We start from the raw sequence: 16,806 nt of genomic DNA on the forward strand, positions 1-16,806 counted from the left end.
AGTTTCGCTTAAAGCGGACGGTGCTAGATTGCCAATCATCAAGGTGGTGAGGATGAAATGACTGACGCCTGCGCGCAGTACGGTAGTGAAACCTAGCTGCAGGCAGCACTCCGAATAATTCATCTGAACACTTCCGATGATATATGCGGTACAAGATGCAGAGAGATCATGTATGATGAGATGCATGTGATATGTTCTTACATATGTGATTTTCCCACTAACGTCGATAAGCCAAAGGCTACTAGAAACACAGGGAAGCTTAAAGTTCCATCTTACAGACTGGCTAAAACCAAAAAGTCGTTTCTGGGAAATTGCATACGTTTTTTATAATAAAATTCCAAAAAATATTATAAATGAAACGGATACAAAATTCAGATCTATTGTCAAGAAGACATTAATATCAAAGGCGTATTATAAAGTTAATGATTATATCATGGACAGGGATATTTGGAAATAATTCCGATCCGCATTAGCGATCCCTTCAAATAGCGAACCTACTGTGTTAAAAATAAAGTTGTGTTAAATACTTGTGATGTATACATATCATTTAATAATATTGTAAATCTGTTTAAAAAAAAATATATACCTCGTTGAGTTTCTTGCCGGATTCTTCTCAACGGAGGTTTTTCCGAACCGGTGGTAGATTTTTTTTTGACATTCATAAGTGCTTGTTATGGCCTAAATTGAATAAAGATATTTTGACTTTTGACTTTGAGATGCAACATCCCTCCGCATTGCCAGAGGAACAAGGCGTTCAGACAGTTCCAAGTTGCCGATAAATCTATCAGCAGCCCTACGTTGGATTTGATCTCTTATTCTAGACTAGCAGTTTGTAGACGTCGATTTATCTTCACCATTTTTTGGAGAAAATTAAAACTGGCAGGAAAACGGCCAGTATTAAATTATCTAAATTATAGCAATTTTAATAAGATATTTAATTAATGTACATAATGTTGTATTTGAACTTTAAGACTGGGCACAGTTAAAGAGGGAGTTATAAAGAACGCAACTTGGTTTAAAGTATAGTGTAATCAACCCACCTCTCGATTCTGAACAAAATACTTTCAGGTTTTTAGTTATTTAATGAACACTTTGCATACATACAAAAAATTGTTCGTTTAGTTTAGTTATGGTAACACATACTCGTACACAACGGTCATAACGAGTGATGAGAAATTGAAATCCATTCCCAGTCCCAGCTACACTTTTCCGATGTTTCTATGTATTCTTGTTTCGGTATGATTCTCTTTATGTAGGTACCAGTTTTCTATATCGTGTACATACTATTATGGTGTTCAATAAATTGTCATTGTATCACATAGTAAGTAGTTTAGATTTGGATGTATTTCAAAGTTGTCTGTCGCATAACGATTAATATTCATACTATTTTAAACATCCGGTTTCCAGGTTTCCTCTTCGTCAAACTCCACTCATTTAGTTCTTTAACAATTTGCTTTTTTTGCAAAAAAAATTAAATCACATAATTTCACTCGCACTCTAGAACAGTGGTCTGCAATATCCCAATCTGTCTCTTCTATACCCAACCGGGCACTGATACGGAATTGCCAAAATAAATTTCAAATTCTTCGCATCCACACAATTGCCTTTCCCATCACTCACTGATCCTTCTGGACACGATGATGCATCAGATTCAGTACCATTTTCTATCCTTCCATGGTACTTGGGATCTATTTCTTCCACGTCATCTTTTGGATCACCTGTTGGTCTATCATTTGTTTGTATTTCATCAACAGCATGGCGCTTATCTACTTTATCCCAATAAGATCTCTTGAAAAGTCCAATAACACTTCCAAAAAACTCAGTCACTACATCGGGCTTGTCTTCGCGATATTCAGGCTGTTTCTTAAAGAGTGCCTTTATCTTATTCACCAACACGTTGGCGAGTATTTCGTTCCACACCGTGGATTTTTCCGTCGAATTGTTTTGTTGTAAACTCAGCAATTTCCTTAAAAGTAACTTTTGTTCGGCATTATGATCCTCCCTCTTCTCGATTACGAAGTTGTCGGTGCCCTCCATAAGTATAATAAGGAGGAGTAACGTCGTCGTGCGCATTTTTGTATTTTCTTTTATTACAATGGCGGTACAATACTGCCGGCAACTAACAGATTGAGTTTACTAGATAATGCAGATAAGGTGCGCAGTTAATGTGTACAGCCAGGAACAAACCACTTATTCGTTTAAGACTTGTACTATGACGTCACTCGACACTGTACTGTGTCGTTAAACCAGCCCACATGCGAGAATAACCATGCTTTAAGTTACAATGCGGGGCCGAAGAGCTAATCAGTTGTAACTAGTCAATCTAGTGCCGCAATGAAATGTATTTCCATGATTTTTGTCGTGTGGGTGATCAGGGATTTATGTAAAACGTAATGGTAGGCACTATGCGTCATACATGTGTACTGGAAATAAACTAGGTATTTTAAGGACAATTGCGTAAGTAGGAAATTATTAGGAAGCGTACTGATAAAAGTGATCCGGTTCGAAGGACCAGAAAATGTTGCAAAATTAAGGAAATGCATGCATATAAAGAGATAGCTTGATGGAGAGCACTGACAAGGCCAGTTTTCTGACACAACTGATTTATTAATCTGTTTCACAAAGATACTTTTCAGGGTTCCGTAGTCAACTAGGAACCCTTATAGTTTCGCCATGTCTGTGCGTTTTAGGGTTGTTTTAGGGTACCTCCCATAGACGCAAAGTAGGGGTGATTTTTTTTCTCTACTAACCCTATAGTGTGTGGTTTCGTTGGATAGGTATTTTAAAACTATTGGGGTTGCCTTAACGATTCAGTGATCTGTTTGCGAAATATTCAACTTTGAAGTGCAAATTTTCATTAAAGTCGAGCGTCCCTCCCCCCCTCTAAAATCTAAACTGTTGGGTGGAAAAATTTGAAAAAAAATTCAGGATGGTAGTAAGTACAATACAATACAATGACTCTTTATTGTACACCAGAAATAAGCGACATAGAAGACAGGTATATACACGGAAAGAAAACTACATGGCAAACAATAGGCAAAAGTATATCAAGTATATCAAGGCCCAAAGAAAGCAGTGGGACGTATATGGGCAATGATGATGATATCAAGTTTACAAGGAAAATCATAACGGCTAAGATTGCTTGAGAATTAGTAGTTTAAGAGTAAACAGCAGCCTAAGGTATAAAATATACATAAACTTGGAAGATTCCGTACACAATACGAAATCCTTAGAAAAATATTACTTGATTTTTTTTGTAATGGCTTCGGAACCCTATCTTGGGCGTGTCTGACACGCTCTTGGCCGTTTTTTTAATTAAAAAATAACATACAAGATAGACTTTGCAACAATACCTATAAACCAAATAGCTGCTCTTAGAAATTTTATCAATAGAATTACCTATTAAGAGTATTAAGGTTTAGCTAGGTTCTAACATGCGAAGACCAAAGAAGTATTTTATTTCCTAGTTTAAGGCCGAAACTATACTTTAGTTTCCAACGATACTTTGTTGATAATTGATAATGATAGTGATAACCAAAGTAAACAACGAGTGACGTAGTAACGTAAACTAAGTGCTGCAGTTGCAAAACAGTCTATAATCTTTTTAGTACCTATCCAAAATCGAACCAAGGACGAAAGATAAGAACAGTACTTAATCGATATTTTTATAACTTACTGTCAATCAATATCTAGTACAGTGGCTTACTCCTTAAAGTTAGTTACCGAGTTACATCATCATCATCATCATCATCATCATCAGCCGGAAGACGTCCACTGCTGGACAAAGACCTCCCCCTTAGAACGCCACAATGAACGACAACTCGCCACTTGCATCCACCGGTTTCCCGCCACTCTCACGATGTTGTCAGTCCACCTGGTGGAGTTACAAGGGCTGCACCAAATTATTAATTATAGCTATATAAATATAGCACCGTCAATTTTATCAATGATTCCACCAAGTGCGAGTCAAAATCGCGTACCGAGGGTTACGTACAAATTTATTTCTAGGTATCTATGAATATCCAACCCGAAGACCGGAAGACGAAGCGTTGGCAGGCCTCCACCATGGCAAAAACGGAACTCTTATAGTTTCGCCATGTCTGTCTGTCTGTCCGTCCGCGGCTTTGCTCAGGTATGAATGCTAGAAAGCTGTAATTTTTCACGGATATATAAGTAAAGTATGTCAAAAAAATGGTATAATAAAAAAATCAAAAAAAAAAATTTTTTAGGGTACCTCCCATAGACGTAAAGTGGGGGTGTTTTTTTTTTCTCAACCAACCCTATAGTGTGGGGTTTCGTTGGATAGGTCTTTTAAAACCATTAGGGGTATGCTAAAACGATTTTTCGATTCAGTGATTTGTTCAGTGATTCAACTTTAAAGTGCAAATTTTCATTAAAATCGAGCGTCCCCCCCCTCTAAAATCTAAACCGGTGGGTGGAAAAATTTGAAAAAATTCAGGATGGTAGTAAATATATCAAACTTTCAAGGAAAACTATGACGGCTAAGTTTGCTTGAGAACTATTAGTAGTTTATGAGTAAATAGCAGCCTAGGGTATAAAATATACCTAAACTTGGAAGATTCCGTATAAAATACGAAATCCTTAGAAAAATATTACTTAATTTTTTCGTAATGGCTACGGAACCCTATTTTGGGCGTGTCCGACACGCTCTTGGCCGGTTTTTATACAAATTAAATACTGCTTTCAATGTACGCCGTCTTAGAACCCAACTGACGTCGCCTGTCACGCTACAACCATCAAGCATTTTGCTTTACATTGCTTCTTCGAATAAACTTAAAAGTGTAATAAAAATTAAAAAAAATATATTTTTAAAGTCGCTGAACTAATGTTGTTCAGTTTGAGGAGTATGTTCTATGTTTTAATTATTTGCTCATATTACAGGCCACACCCGGTATAATATAGACCAGTACGTGCCCCGTCGCAAGCCGATCAATTACTATATTGAAAGTGTGTGGATCCAATTTCACGGCTGGCCCTTTGGCCCGGCTCCTTTGACTCGAGCAAACACGTGCTACGGTAGGGGACTTGCACAGGAACGTGTTGGCGACAGAAAACCTTTTATCATCACACTTGCTCGTAAAAAGTGTCGTAACATGCAGGCCACCTTGGTTGCAATCCCCCAAATAAAACCCTCGACCTTTATGTGCTTCTCATGAAACCCGTGGTCGGTAAATGAGTCATTGTCCATACTGATTTTGATGTCATGAAGCCCAAGGTCGATAAGTGAGTTTATTACTGCATGGTGTGCTGCTGCTCCGTGCGCGCGCTGCACACGCACGCCGTGCACATGCTGCGGAGGAGGAGGGGGGCGGCGGGGAGCTGGCGCTGCCAAGAGCGCAATCAGCGGTATCGGCAATTTTTCTTCGACTTCGGGTTTCTAATTGACTCTCGTTCGTAATTCCTTATTTACCGCCCTTAAGACACAATGTACTATTATAGCCTTCTATAGGCCGCTTGTAGACGTCCCTTGTTTTCACGGGTGACACTCTTTCCCGGCCCGGATAATACCGGGATGGAAATACCGACCCTGTTTTTCGTGTACACGCCCATAGAAGCTCCTGTCAGTTTTTACGGGCGTGCACACAAAATACAGGGCCGGTATTTCCATGTCGGTGTTATCCAGGCCGGGAAAGAGTGTCACCCGACGGACCATTTTTTGCGGTGCTGTGTTATAAGTGTCCGGTGTATGTAGGTACCCACATTCCATTGTAAGCCATACAACACCGCGAGTCCGGCAAAAAAAACGGCAAAAAAACAAGTTTCTTGGGGGGGGCCCCCTTAAATATTTATTTTATTTTTATTTCATTATTTATTTTTAAAGTGATTATACAACTAAAGATTCTGTGAATATTTCAAGCGTCTACCTGCTGCCGTTATTAATATCAAGCAAAAAAAAAACGGAAAAACAATCACGTTTGCTGTATGGGTGCCCCCTAAAGTATTTATTTTAATCTGTTTTAGTAGGAATTTGTTGTTACAGCGGCCACAGTAATATATAATCTGTGAAAATTTCAAGTGTCTAACTATCACGACTCAAGAGATAGAGCCAGACAGCGGAGTCTCAGTAATAGGGTTCCGCTGGCACCCTTTGGGTACGGAACCCTAAAACCGGTCCGTTGTCCGGTGAAAACAACGGACGTCTACAAGCAACCTTAGGCTGCCTTTCAACCAGAGATGTGAGAGTATGTGTTGCGAGCACAGATATAGATTACACTAGATAACGCAAACACCTCAATCTGTATGAAAACCAACTGTGTCACTTTTTATATCTACTGTGACGCCTGAAGAGCGAATTAGCGATGTGAATTCCCCAATGTCTGCGCAAAATAGATTCAAATGTGACGCCCGCCCGCGCCGTGCGGCTCGAGTCAATCTAGACATGGGTAATCTCAACTCCGCGAAGTGATCTGACTCACTAGATCCAGCTCCGGTGTCGGTACCGAATCCGCTTATTGAATCCGACTCCTTTATTGACTCCGGTTCTTTCAAGCGATTATTAATTTATCTATGGCCGATCCGCCCCGGCTCGGTTCGGTCGGTCGGTGTCGGTACGGTACTGCGGTGCCCCACCCGCTGACTGAACTGAAGTACAGATTCGTGAGAGAGAGAAAGATTCGTTCGTTAGTCCAAGTCCGAGTACCGAACCGAACCGACCAACCAAACAGATAATAAGATCCAAGTTCAAGATCCGATCCGCAGGGCTACTACGAACCGAACCGAACCGAACCGACCAACCAAACATAGATAATAAGATCCAAGTCCAAGATCCGATCCGCAGCGCTACAACGAAACTCCAAAATCGAAGTTCGTGTCGTGCGGTCCCTCTGACACTTAAACTATTTAATACGAGAGCGAGAGGGACGGTACGATACGAACTTCGAGTTTCGTAGTAGCCCTGCCGATCCGATCCGAGCCGAGCGAGAGCGAAAGCAGGCGGACGGAGCGAGTCAGTGTGAGTGAGCGTGACGGCGATCACGAGCGAGGCGAGCCGCTCGATCCAGTCGGAGTTAGTAACTCCGGAGTCAGTAAGATTTGAAAGGAGTCATTAAGGGATTCGGATCCGCTTGAGGATCTGACTCTTTTGAATCTTCAGATCCGGATTTACCCACCTCTAAGTCAATCACTAGTCATGATTAGTCAGTTAGCGGTCAGTCTTTGGTTTGGTCGGGGTTCGGACACGCGAAGTAGATGCATTTGCATAATCTAGTGTTATCTATATCTGTGGTTGCGAGGAATGTGTTCTTCTTGAACCAATAGAAACGCTGCATTTACCTAGCCTCGCACAGCACATCTCTGGTGGAAACGGGAGCCTTATGCTCGACGACCAGATAGCCAAGTGTAGCAACCTGACTATGAAACTTGAGATCCCGGGTTTCATACCCGGTCCATCCGATTCCAATAATATTTAGGTACGAATTTTTGCTCTTGGGTCTTGGACGTTTAATATATATTTAAGTAGGTAAATATGTATTTATCTATATAAGAATGTTTGTCCCTCATAGTACAAGCTTTGTTTAGTTTGCGACTAGATCAATTGGTGCCAATAATTGACCACTTAAAAAAAATAGATCTAAATTAAAAACAAAAATTAGAACTCCAAAAGTTTATACAGTAAATGACTTTCAAAAAACTTATCAGGTACAGCAAGTACCCTACAATCGCAGCCCTTTCTTGAAAAACCGATAGAGGATTTTCGGTGTCCGGATCAATTGGCTACCTGTTATCTTATGCCGCAGCGTTTTCGCTACCCCGTTCAGAAACTTGATCCTCGATACTTTGGAAAGTAGTCCTTACCACTTTACAATAAGGTCTGCGCTTAAGATCATTCTAATGACTTAAGGAAACTTAAGGAAAAAAACACTGAAAATATTTTTATTCCGTATATTTTCTGGGATGTAATTCTGATTGATCTTTTGAAACACAATGAAGTGCTTTTTAGGGTTCCGGAGCCAAAATGGCAAAACGGAACCCTTCTAGTTTCGCCATGTCTGTCTGTCTGTCTGTCCGTCCGTCCGCGGCTTTGCTCGGGTACTATAAATGCTAGAAAGCTGTAATTTTGTACAGATATATATGTAAACTATGCCGACATAATGATACAATAAAAAAAAAATTTTTTTAGGGTACCTTCCATAGACGTAAAGTGGGGGTGATTTTTTTTTCTTATCCAACCTTGTGGTGTGGGGTATCGTTGGATAGGTCTTTTAAAACCATTAGGGGTTTGTTAGCGAAATATTCAAATTTAAAGCGCATAATAATATTTTCATTTAAATCGAGGGTCCCCCCCTCTAAAATCTAAACCTATGGGTGGAAAAATTAAAAAAAAATTCATGATGGTAGTAAGTACATCAAACTTTGAAGGAAAACTATAACGGTTAAGTTTGTTTGAGAATTATTAGTAGTTTAAGAGTAAATATCAGCCTGAGGTATAAAATATACCTAAACTATGGAAGATTCCGTATAAAATACGAAATCCTTAGAAAAAAAATGCTTAATTTATTCGTAATGGCTACGGAACCCTATTTTGTTTAGTTTAAGAAAGCATCCTTAAACTAAGATAAGAAAGAAGAAAGAAAATAGATTTATTCACAACACAAGACACAACAATGGTATTAAGTACGATAGCATAGAGTTAGTGTTAGTAAGATAGTATGTGTCATTGCGTTTTTGAATCGAACACTGGATAAGCATAACCCTGTGGCATTGAAAACGGCCCAGCGCTTATTTTCAGCCAGCACCGTTGGTACGGTGGCCCTCGGACCGCTATAGATAAGTACGAGTATATGAAAAAATCGTACTATGTACTATTAATATCAATTTACAACCTGGCATTTAACTACCTGGTTATGTTACGGTCTTGACATTCTACTACTTGGTTATTTTACGACCTTGACATTCTACTACCTGGTTATTTTACGATCTTGACATTCTACCACCTGGTTATTTTACGATCTTGACATTGTACTACCTGGTCATTCTACAACCTGGACACCTGGATATTTTACGACTTTGACGTAAGACGCCGGAGGGCTATTAACTATATAACACTACATGAATAGATAATTTGTAAACTATAAAACAGGATAAACCTAACCTAAGATAAACATATTCTAAGAATCTATCATGTAATTAATTTAATCTTCTTCATAGTCGGCTCATCGTCGGCCCTGCGTTATGTCGTACTAATAAATAAAACGTTAATTATTCAAAATACGACATGGGGACTCTCCTTGAGTTGTTAATAGGTACGTACACATGGGCAGTGGTGTTCGTTTCCCATCTAACGACTCACATGGTCGTTTGCCTATTTTTTTTGAAAAGCTTTTTTAGTTAACATGATACAAAAAAATAACAATTTAACTTTTTTTTTTCAAGAAGAGAGGTGTAGCTGCGCCACACATACACTCTTCCATTTTGTATCATATAATATAGTCGTAAGGTTTAATAATAAGTCATATCAAGTTACACAAATTTAAATAAATAAAAGAAAAACCAGATAAATAGGTACACACCCAATCGGTCAAACAACCCGCCCCGCGTCATACCTGGTGCAAAGGTGCCCAATACACTCGCCGCGTTGCCGCGTTGAACAGCGAATGAATAGTAAATACTAGTAGATAGAATGATAATAAATAGTATTTTACTAGTTTGTCTCCCTCTAATAATAATAAAGAATCCTCTCTTCTCGGTTTAAATGTTACATTAGCGACTAAACCAGATTACCACGATTTAATAACAGTAAACAAAATTTGATAAATAAAAAGTTTAACAACCAATTGCTTGAAGCAATTCGCTCGGCCAATCAAGTCGGAATACGACTTAGTGCATAATGTAGGAGTTAGTCCTCGCGGGGATAGGGTTGCCGCTTGCCGCTGCACTAATTGGCATTAACTTAATTCAATTTAAGTTTTGAGACAGTTCATTTACTTGGTACACGTTTCTGTAGTTGAGTGCAAGTAGCTGGACGCACTTGTGAGAGTAAGTTGTTGCGTTTTTAAATAGATTTTGAGACTGAAAAAGACAGTGGGTGTCGTGTCGTACCTGCAGGACAACTACGAAATTCTAAAATCGAAGTTCGCGTCGTTCGGTCCCTCTGACACTTATACTATTTAAAACGGGAGCGAGAGGGACTGTACGATATCAACTTCGGTTTTAGAACTTCAGAGTAAGCCCTCAGGATGTCAAACAGCTGGCCGAAGACCGCACGTTGTGGCGGCTACTTCACTGACAAGAGCTCTTAAATTTAAGAAGAAGAAAAAATGGAACTTCGATTAATCGATTTCGGAATTAGATTAAGCTTCAAAGTCTCAAAATCGACTCTACGGAACGTTATTTCTACTCCAAAATGGTACGTAGTTGAAATGAATAAGTAAGTGCCTTTTAACCGCGATAGTGGATATAAAAATCCCGTTGCCATCAGGTGACAGGCAAATTGGTGCGTCGAGTTGTTGTTTTGATAAAATCATCGATAGTAGATTTTTTTTTGGAAAAGAAGGAAAAGAAAGAAAGAGAGATTTATTTTGCTTCCAAAGTACCACCACCTTACAGTAATAAGACTAAAACTAGCACTAAAACTAAGTTACTTGGTGACTCGACAGGATACCAAAAACATTTTTTCTGGCATTTTGGCTTTCATAAGTATTTGTTATTTCCTAAGTATAGTTTCAGATATTTTGATTTTGACATTAAATAGACGCCATTTTTATGTGTCGCATAGTTATTAAGGTAAACGCATTAATTGCCAGAAACGCAAGAAAATAAATGATAATTTGCGGTTTCGTGAGTTTCACCCGGTGTTGTAATAATATCTGGCATTTGCTGGGCATCTCACATGCAGTTGATGATGATGACGATTATCCTATTATATACTACCTATCCGTCGACAGAGACACCCTGTCAAGATGAGTTGGGCTGGGCTCTTGTATGGGCTAGAGGTGAGACGTATTTACTGGAATAGGTTTTTGGAATAGGTTTTTTGCTTGGACGCGTGAGTACGCGATCCCGCCCGCGATTCTTTTAGCGTACGAGTATTTAGGAGTACGGCGGCTGGCAACGTTCCGCCAACTTGAAAACTAACATTTATGTACACTTTTAAATGAAAATTTTATAAAAATTACTGACAATCCTAAGCCTGTATAAAGTATGAACGGAAGTTTTTAGTCGGTATTTAATATAAGTTAAAATTAAACAAATATGAAGTGTGAAGACTGAACTGTGACGTAAAACTACTAAAACTATTACGGTGTATACGCAATTACGGGAGCGCATTTACGGGAATCATTTTTTTTACACAATGAGTCAATTGAGTTAAGTACTCGTAGATACTCGTGGACCTAGTCTTTGGATCTAGTCTTTTTGTGGACGCGTACTCACAAGACTCAGTCCGCGTTTTGCCTAGTACGTCTCACCTCTAGTATGGGCGCGAGCGTGACTAGCAAATCCATAATAGTAAACGGCACTCTCTTGCTCACATTTGTCTGAAACGAGCGAGAATGAAACATGATTTTAGGTTCTACTTCCGTGCCGTCTATTATACACATTCGAGTCAGCGGGCGAATAAAAATATTATAAAGCTGACAACCCTGGCGGCATTGGAGTGAGAGAGAAGATTCAATCGGTTGTTGCATCGCCAATGTTATCGCAACGACGCCATTTGCCGTGCCGTCAAACGACTGCTTGGGGACGTTCAAGTAAACATCGAACAAATATCGACATTGGTATTTGAAAAAATGTGTATGTCGAATAATCAATATTGGTTATTAATATCATTCAATAATATTGTAAATCTGTTTTAAAAAATATACCCCGTTGAGTTTCTTGCCGGATTCTTCTCAATAGAGGTTTTTCCGAACCGGTGGTAGATTTTTTTGACATTTCATAAGTGCTTGTTATAGCCTAAATTTATTAAAGATATTTTGACTTTAACTTTGACATATAGTCCGTAAGGTATTTATTGTATGGGCCAAGTTGCCCGAAATAAAAGGATTTATTTATTATCAAAGTTTATTAGGCATTTGTATTATGTACAGCACGCTACAAAACGACAGTGTTGCCATGCGTGACGCGCTTGATAGTGTGTGGTCTGGGACTCGGAAAACGATTGGCTTGGCAATGACTTATTTCTTATCGCGTTAGTGAGCAATTAACAACAGATTTGGAGATTTTCCTATCCCAATCCCGTGAAAATATTTGAATAAAAAGTAAATTATCTGTTATTCCAGATGTCCAGCTATGTACATACCAATTTTCTTTTGTTTACATAAAACTGACCGTGATTGACCCCTATCTCACCTCCGTCACACACACACGCTAACACATACATAAAAATACGCACACATACGCACAAGTCGGATTATAAGATGATTTCGATAAATTTGAAGACTAGATAGTTATTATCTGAATTGAAAATACAAACTGAAATATAGATGCACAGAAAAACCAGAAAAATAAGACCAGCACTGGGAATCGAACCCAGGTCCTCGGCATTCCGTGCCGTGTGCTATACCGCTACACCACTGCTGGCACTGCTGGTCTTATTTTTCTGGTTTTTCTGTGCATCTATATTTCAGTTTGTATTTTCAATTTAGGTTTTACGGGATGACCGTAAAAGTAAAAATTTGGAATTGAAATAAAAATACAAAAAGATTCCAAAAAACCAATCTTAGTTATTATCTGGTTTTTAATTATGAACATTACTTCTCTCTTCTTCTTGACTGGGCATGAAATTATCAATATTTAGAGCTAGTTACAAAAACACTAACATTTCTGCAGATTTTTAAAAACAAACTATTTATAAGCCTTTATTCGCATTGGCGTTACATCACTATCGTTCTCTGTCCTTATCTATTATTTTGTAAGTAACTATCGACCTATCGATAAATTTACTTATATGCCCTATCTCATATACCCTCACTTTTCTGGAAATATTTTATAGAGGCGAGTGAAATTATGAAAGCAGCACAGGCACCAAAAGTTTGTGAAGATGTTTGTTGCCTACCGTCTAAATTAGGCAATGACGAATGAAATGATTTAAATGAACTTAACGTACAGATATACAAAGGTATAAAAGTCAAAGTGTTCAAGAGTGTTCGCCTCCGTGATAAAATAAAGGCTATGTCTGGTAAAACTGCACTGTTTCGGAAGAGTTTATTGGGAATGGCACCCAAAATAGAAAATTTGTCTGCTTTCAAGAGAGCTCTGTGTAACTTCCTATTAACAAAAGCCTATTATAATGTAAATGTTTTTTTAACAGAATGAGAATACTTAATGTAAACTTTTCTTCTATAATTCAGCACAACTAAAAATTGTATGCCTTGCGGCGGAACACAGTGATACTTATGATAGAATTTAAGAACTTTGTACAATGTCATAATATACCTGTGTTAAACAAATAAATATTATTATTATTATTAAAGTCAAATATCTTTATTCGATTCAGTGTTAGCTCTTATGATGGTCAAAAAATCTACCATCGGTTTGGAAATAGCTCTATTGAGATGAATCCGGCAAGAAACGACACCAAACGGTAGCGTACATGAATAACTTATAGTAGTTTACCGGTGCGTAGTGAGGTTACATAAATTGGATATTGGATATTATTGGATATATCATGGGACACTTAGTCTTGACACTAATTGACCAGTCCCAAACTAAGCAAAGCTTGTACTATGGGTACTAGGCAACGAATAAACACACTTAAATACATATGAAACATCCAAGACCCGAAAACAAACATTCGTATTATTCATAAAGGTGGTAGGACCTTGTGCAAGGTCCGCCCGGATTGCTACCACCATCTTGCTCGCTAATCCTGCCGTGAAGCAGCAGTGCTTGCACTGTTGTGTCTCAGCGTGGTGACTAAGACAGCCGGTAAAATTACTATATAATATACTGGCACTTGAGGTATCCCATCTGAGGCCTCTAGGTTGGCAACGCATCTGCAATAGCCCTGGTGTTGCAGATGTTTATGGGCGGTGGTGATCTCTAACCATCAGGACACCCACTTGCTCGTTTGCCACACAGTCGAATAAAAAAAAAAAAAAAACAAATATCTGCCCCGGCCGGGAATCGAACCCGGTACCTCAAGCTTCGTAGTCAGGTTCTCTAACCACTTGGCCATTCTATTAACTGCTATTTTAAAGCCCAAGGTAATACACGTAACTTGGAAGGTAAACTTGGCATGTATTAGCGTGATTATAATTTATTCGTTATTCGTAAAATTTTATCTTCAAACAAACCGGTAAACGAGCGCTAAGTTTCCTAATTATTACCTTCCTAAATTATTTGGCTGGATTTAATTACGAGTCGGCCTTTCAAACTCGTTAGGGAAGCCTCGTTAGTGAAAAATCCTGTTAACTTTACAAAAATATGCTTCTTTTTAAAAAAATCAAGTATTTTTCAGTGTTAGAGCCAAATCGTCAGCAGGAAGACGCTGGCGGAGTTTTTTTTTTATTCGGGTGGATGGCAAACGAGCAATAGTGGGTCTCTTGATAAACATCTGCAACACCGGGGCTATTACAGATGCGTTGCCAACTTAGAGGCCTAAGATGGGATACCTCAAGTGCCAGTAATTTCACCGGCTGTCTTACTCTCCACGCCGAAACACAACAGTGCAAGCAGTGCTTCACGGCAGGATTAGCGAGCAAGATGGTGGTAGCAATCCGGGCGGACCTTGCACAAGGTCCTACCAACTGAAGTTGCTGGTAAACGCGGTGTTGGTCGAAGGAAAAAGACATGGTAGAGAAACATTCGAGGCTGGACCGGAGTCTGAGCTGAGCTGTTCTGAGCTGTTCCACCTCGCGAAGGACAGGAAGAAATATTCGGAGCTGATAGCCAACCTTTAGAAATCGGAGAGACACAACAAGACATCCACTACTGAACAAAAGCAGCCCCCTTTGTACGCCACATTGAAGGCAAGGAGGAGGAGGGGGAGGCAAGGAGGTTCCCTCGCATTGGTCCGGGAAGAAGGGCTACGAATTAGCCCGAAACATGTCGAGCTAAACCTGATTTCAGACGTGTGTGAGTTATTTGGTTTTTTTAACGAAAACGTTCATGCGGCCCAATGGCACCGACAACAGTTAGAATTCCAAACAAAGCAGTGTTCGAAAAAAAAATGGCGATGCATTCAACAGCGGCACTAACGACATTGTTCCGGGTCGGACGTCCGGCTCCATTTTACGGATCACTAGCCTGACAAGTTTTCTATTCGATGCCGAAGGGGATTTTATTAGATTAAAAACACGTGTGTTTTGTAGCTTTCAGAAGGTAGGAAATGAAAGAAACGGTAGGAGAAAAGAACTTTGGATGATGTTTTTAAGTGATGGCAAAGTTTTTTTTTATCTTAAACTGAATGAGATTTTTGTATCAATGTCAATGAAGATGTACATGCTTAAAAGTACATAATTAAATAAACATTATAAATAAATTACAACTGTTTTTACATAATTATACGAGTACTAAGCTTAAAGTAAATAAAAACTAAAACCAATTAGTATTTTGTTTCCACTATTTTTTTGATAGTGATATACTAATGACTAGATAACTAAATACTTTATTAGTGTATAGAATAAAACCGTATATCATGCTTACTTTAAATTTTCAAAATAAATGTTTATTCGCGCAAGATCGAGCCAAATGGAAAACTCTTCTACGAGCCCTATGTCCCTAGTGAGGGATAACAGGATCACATCATCATCATCATCAAATGTTTATTTTCCTGCTGGCGTGACAGGTTAGCTCAGCATCTATATGTATATAAATGAAAGTGAACGGAAACATTTATGACGACCATTATTTCAGAACACGTTCTTGGCACACAATGTTCCTAAAAAAATAAGTTAAGACTAAATCGAACTTAGAAAAATGACTTGAAACAGAGTCCAAGCGTCAGTAATGTATTTGTTCATATTTGATTAATTGAAGTATTAGTTTGCGGAATCATCTTCTCCGCATAAGCATGGTGGCGGAGGGCAAGACACAATATTATTAATTAAAATGTTTGTTCTTAAAATTAAGCCAAATAAAAAAGCAAAATCGCTGAACCATGCCCAGTATCTCCAGCATTGTTAACCGGCCACTAATTACCGCCGCAACTGTCAGTTAGCACCCTAACGAGCGCTAAGCGATGACTTGACAGCGAAAAATAGTTCGCCGATGACCTGTTGGGGAAAATTATTTTCTAACTTGGAATGGCAAAGGAAATTTTCTGTGCAGTCGGTGAGGTTTACATGGCCGAAGAAAATTTCATTATCATCATCATCACTGCTGGACATAAGCCTCTTCCATGGCGCGCCACTGTCTTCAGCCCCTCGCATCCATCCGCCGCCAGCGACCCTCTTAAGAAAAGAAAGAAAGAAATTTAAACGGGACATAAATTGATTAAGGGTTTGTTTCACTACCCATTGATTAATTTTAACTGACGGATAAACGTGATGCCGTCTCTGTCTATTCGAACAAAACAAACAGAGACGGCATCACATTTATCCGACAGTTAAAATTAATCAATGGATGTTGAAACAGGGGGTTGGTTAAACGTTATAATTACAATGTGCACTAAAAGTGGGTGCCGGTAATGTCGACATGTACGCTCAAAAAAAAGGATTTATCGGGAACTCATTAAAAGTGCCTAATAACGGTCTACATCTCGTGTGGCATACTTATTACAATATTAGTATAGTGCATAGTGGTGCATCGGAAAAAGTCGGACCTCAATCGGAATCCAACGGACGTAGTGTAAATCAATGATTGTATTAAATGAGTGACTTTTTATGGAATTTAATTATTTAGGGG

The 16,806-nt window shown here is 38.9% G+C and overlaps 1 protein-coding gene across 1 annotated transcript; it reads right to left on the reverse strand.

Moving 5' to 3' along the window:
* Positions 1 to 1,010: 1,010 nt before the first annotated feature.
* On the reverse strand, positions 1,011 to 2,148 carry LOC141434327 (uncharacterized). Its single transcript, XM_074096734.1, has one exon. The coding sequence runs from the start codon at positions 2,071 to 2,073 to the stop codon at positions 1,498 to 1,500; it is 576 nt and encodes a 191-aa protein (XP_073952835.1). The 5' UTR covers positions 2,074 to 2,148; the 3' UTR covers positions 1,011 to 1,497.
* Positions 2,149 to 16,806: the final 14,658 nt, after the last annotated feature.

This window comes from Choristoneura fumiferana, chromosome 13, assembly GCF_025370935.1.
Source record: "Choristoneura fumiferana chromosome 13, NRCan_CFum_1, whole genome shotgun sequence".
NCBI classification, from domain to species: domain Eukaryota; kingdom Metazoa; phylum Arthropoda; class Insecta; order Lepidoptera; family Tortricidae; genus Choristoneura; species Choristoneura fumiferana.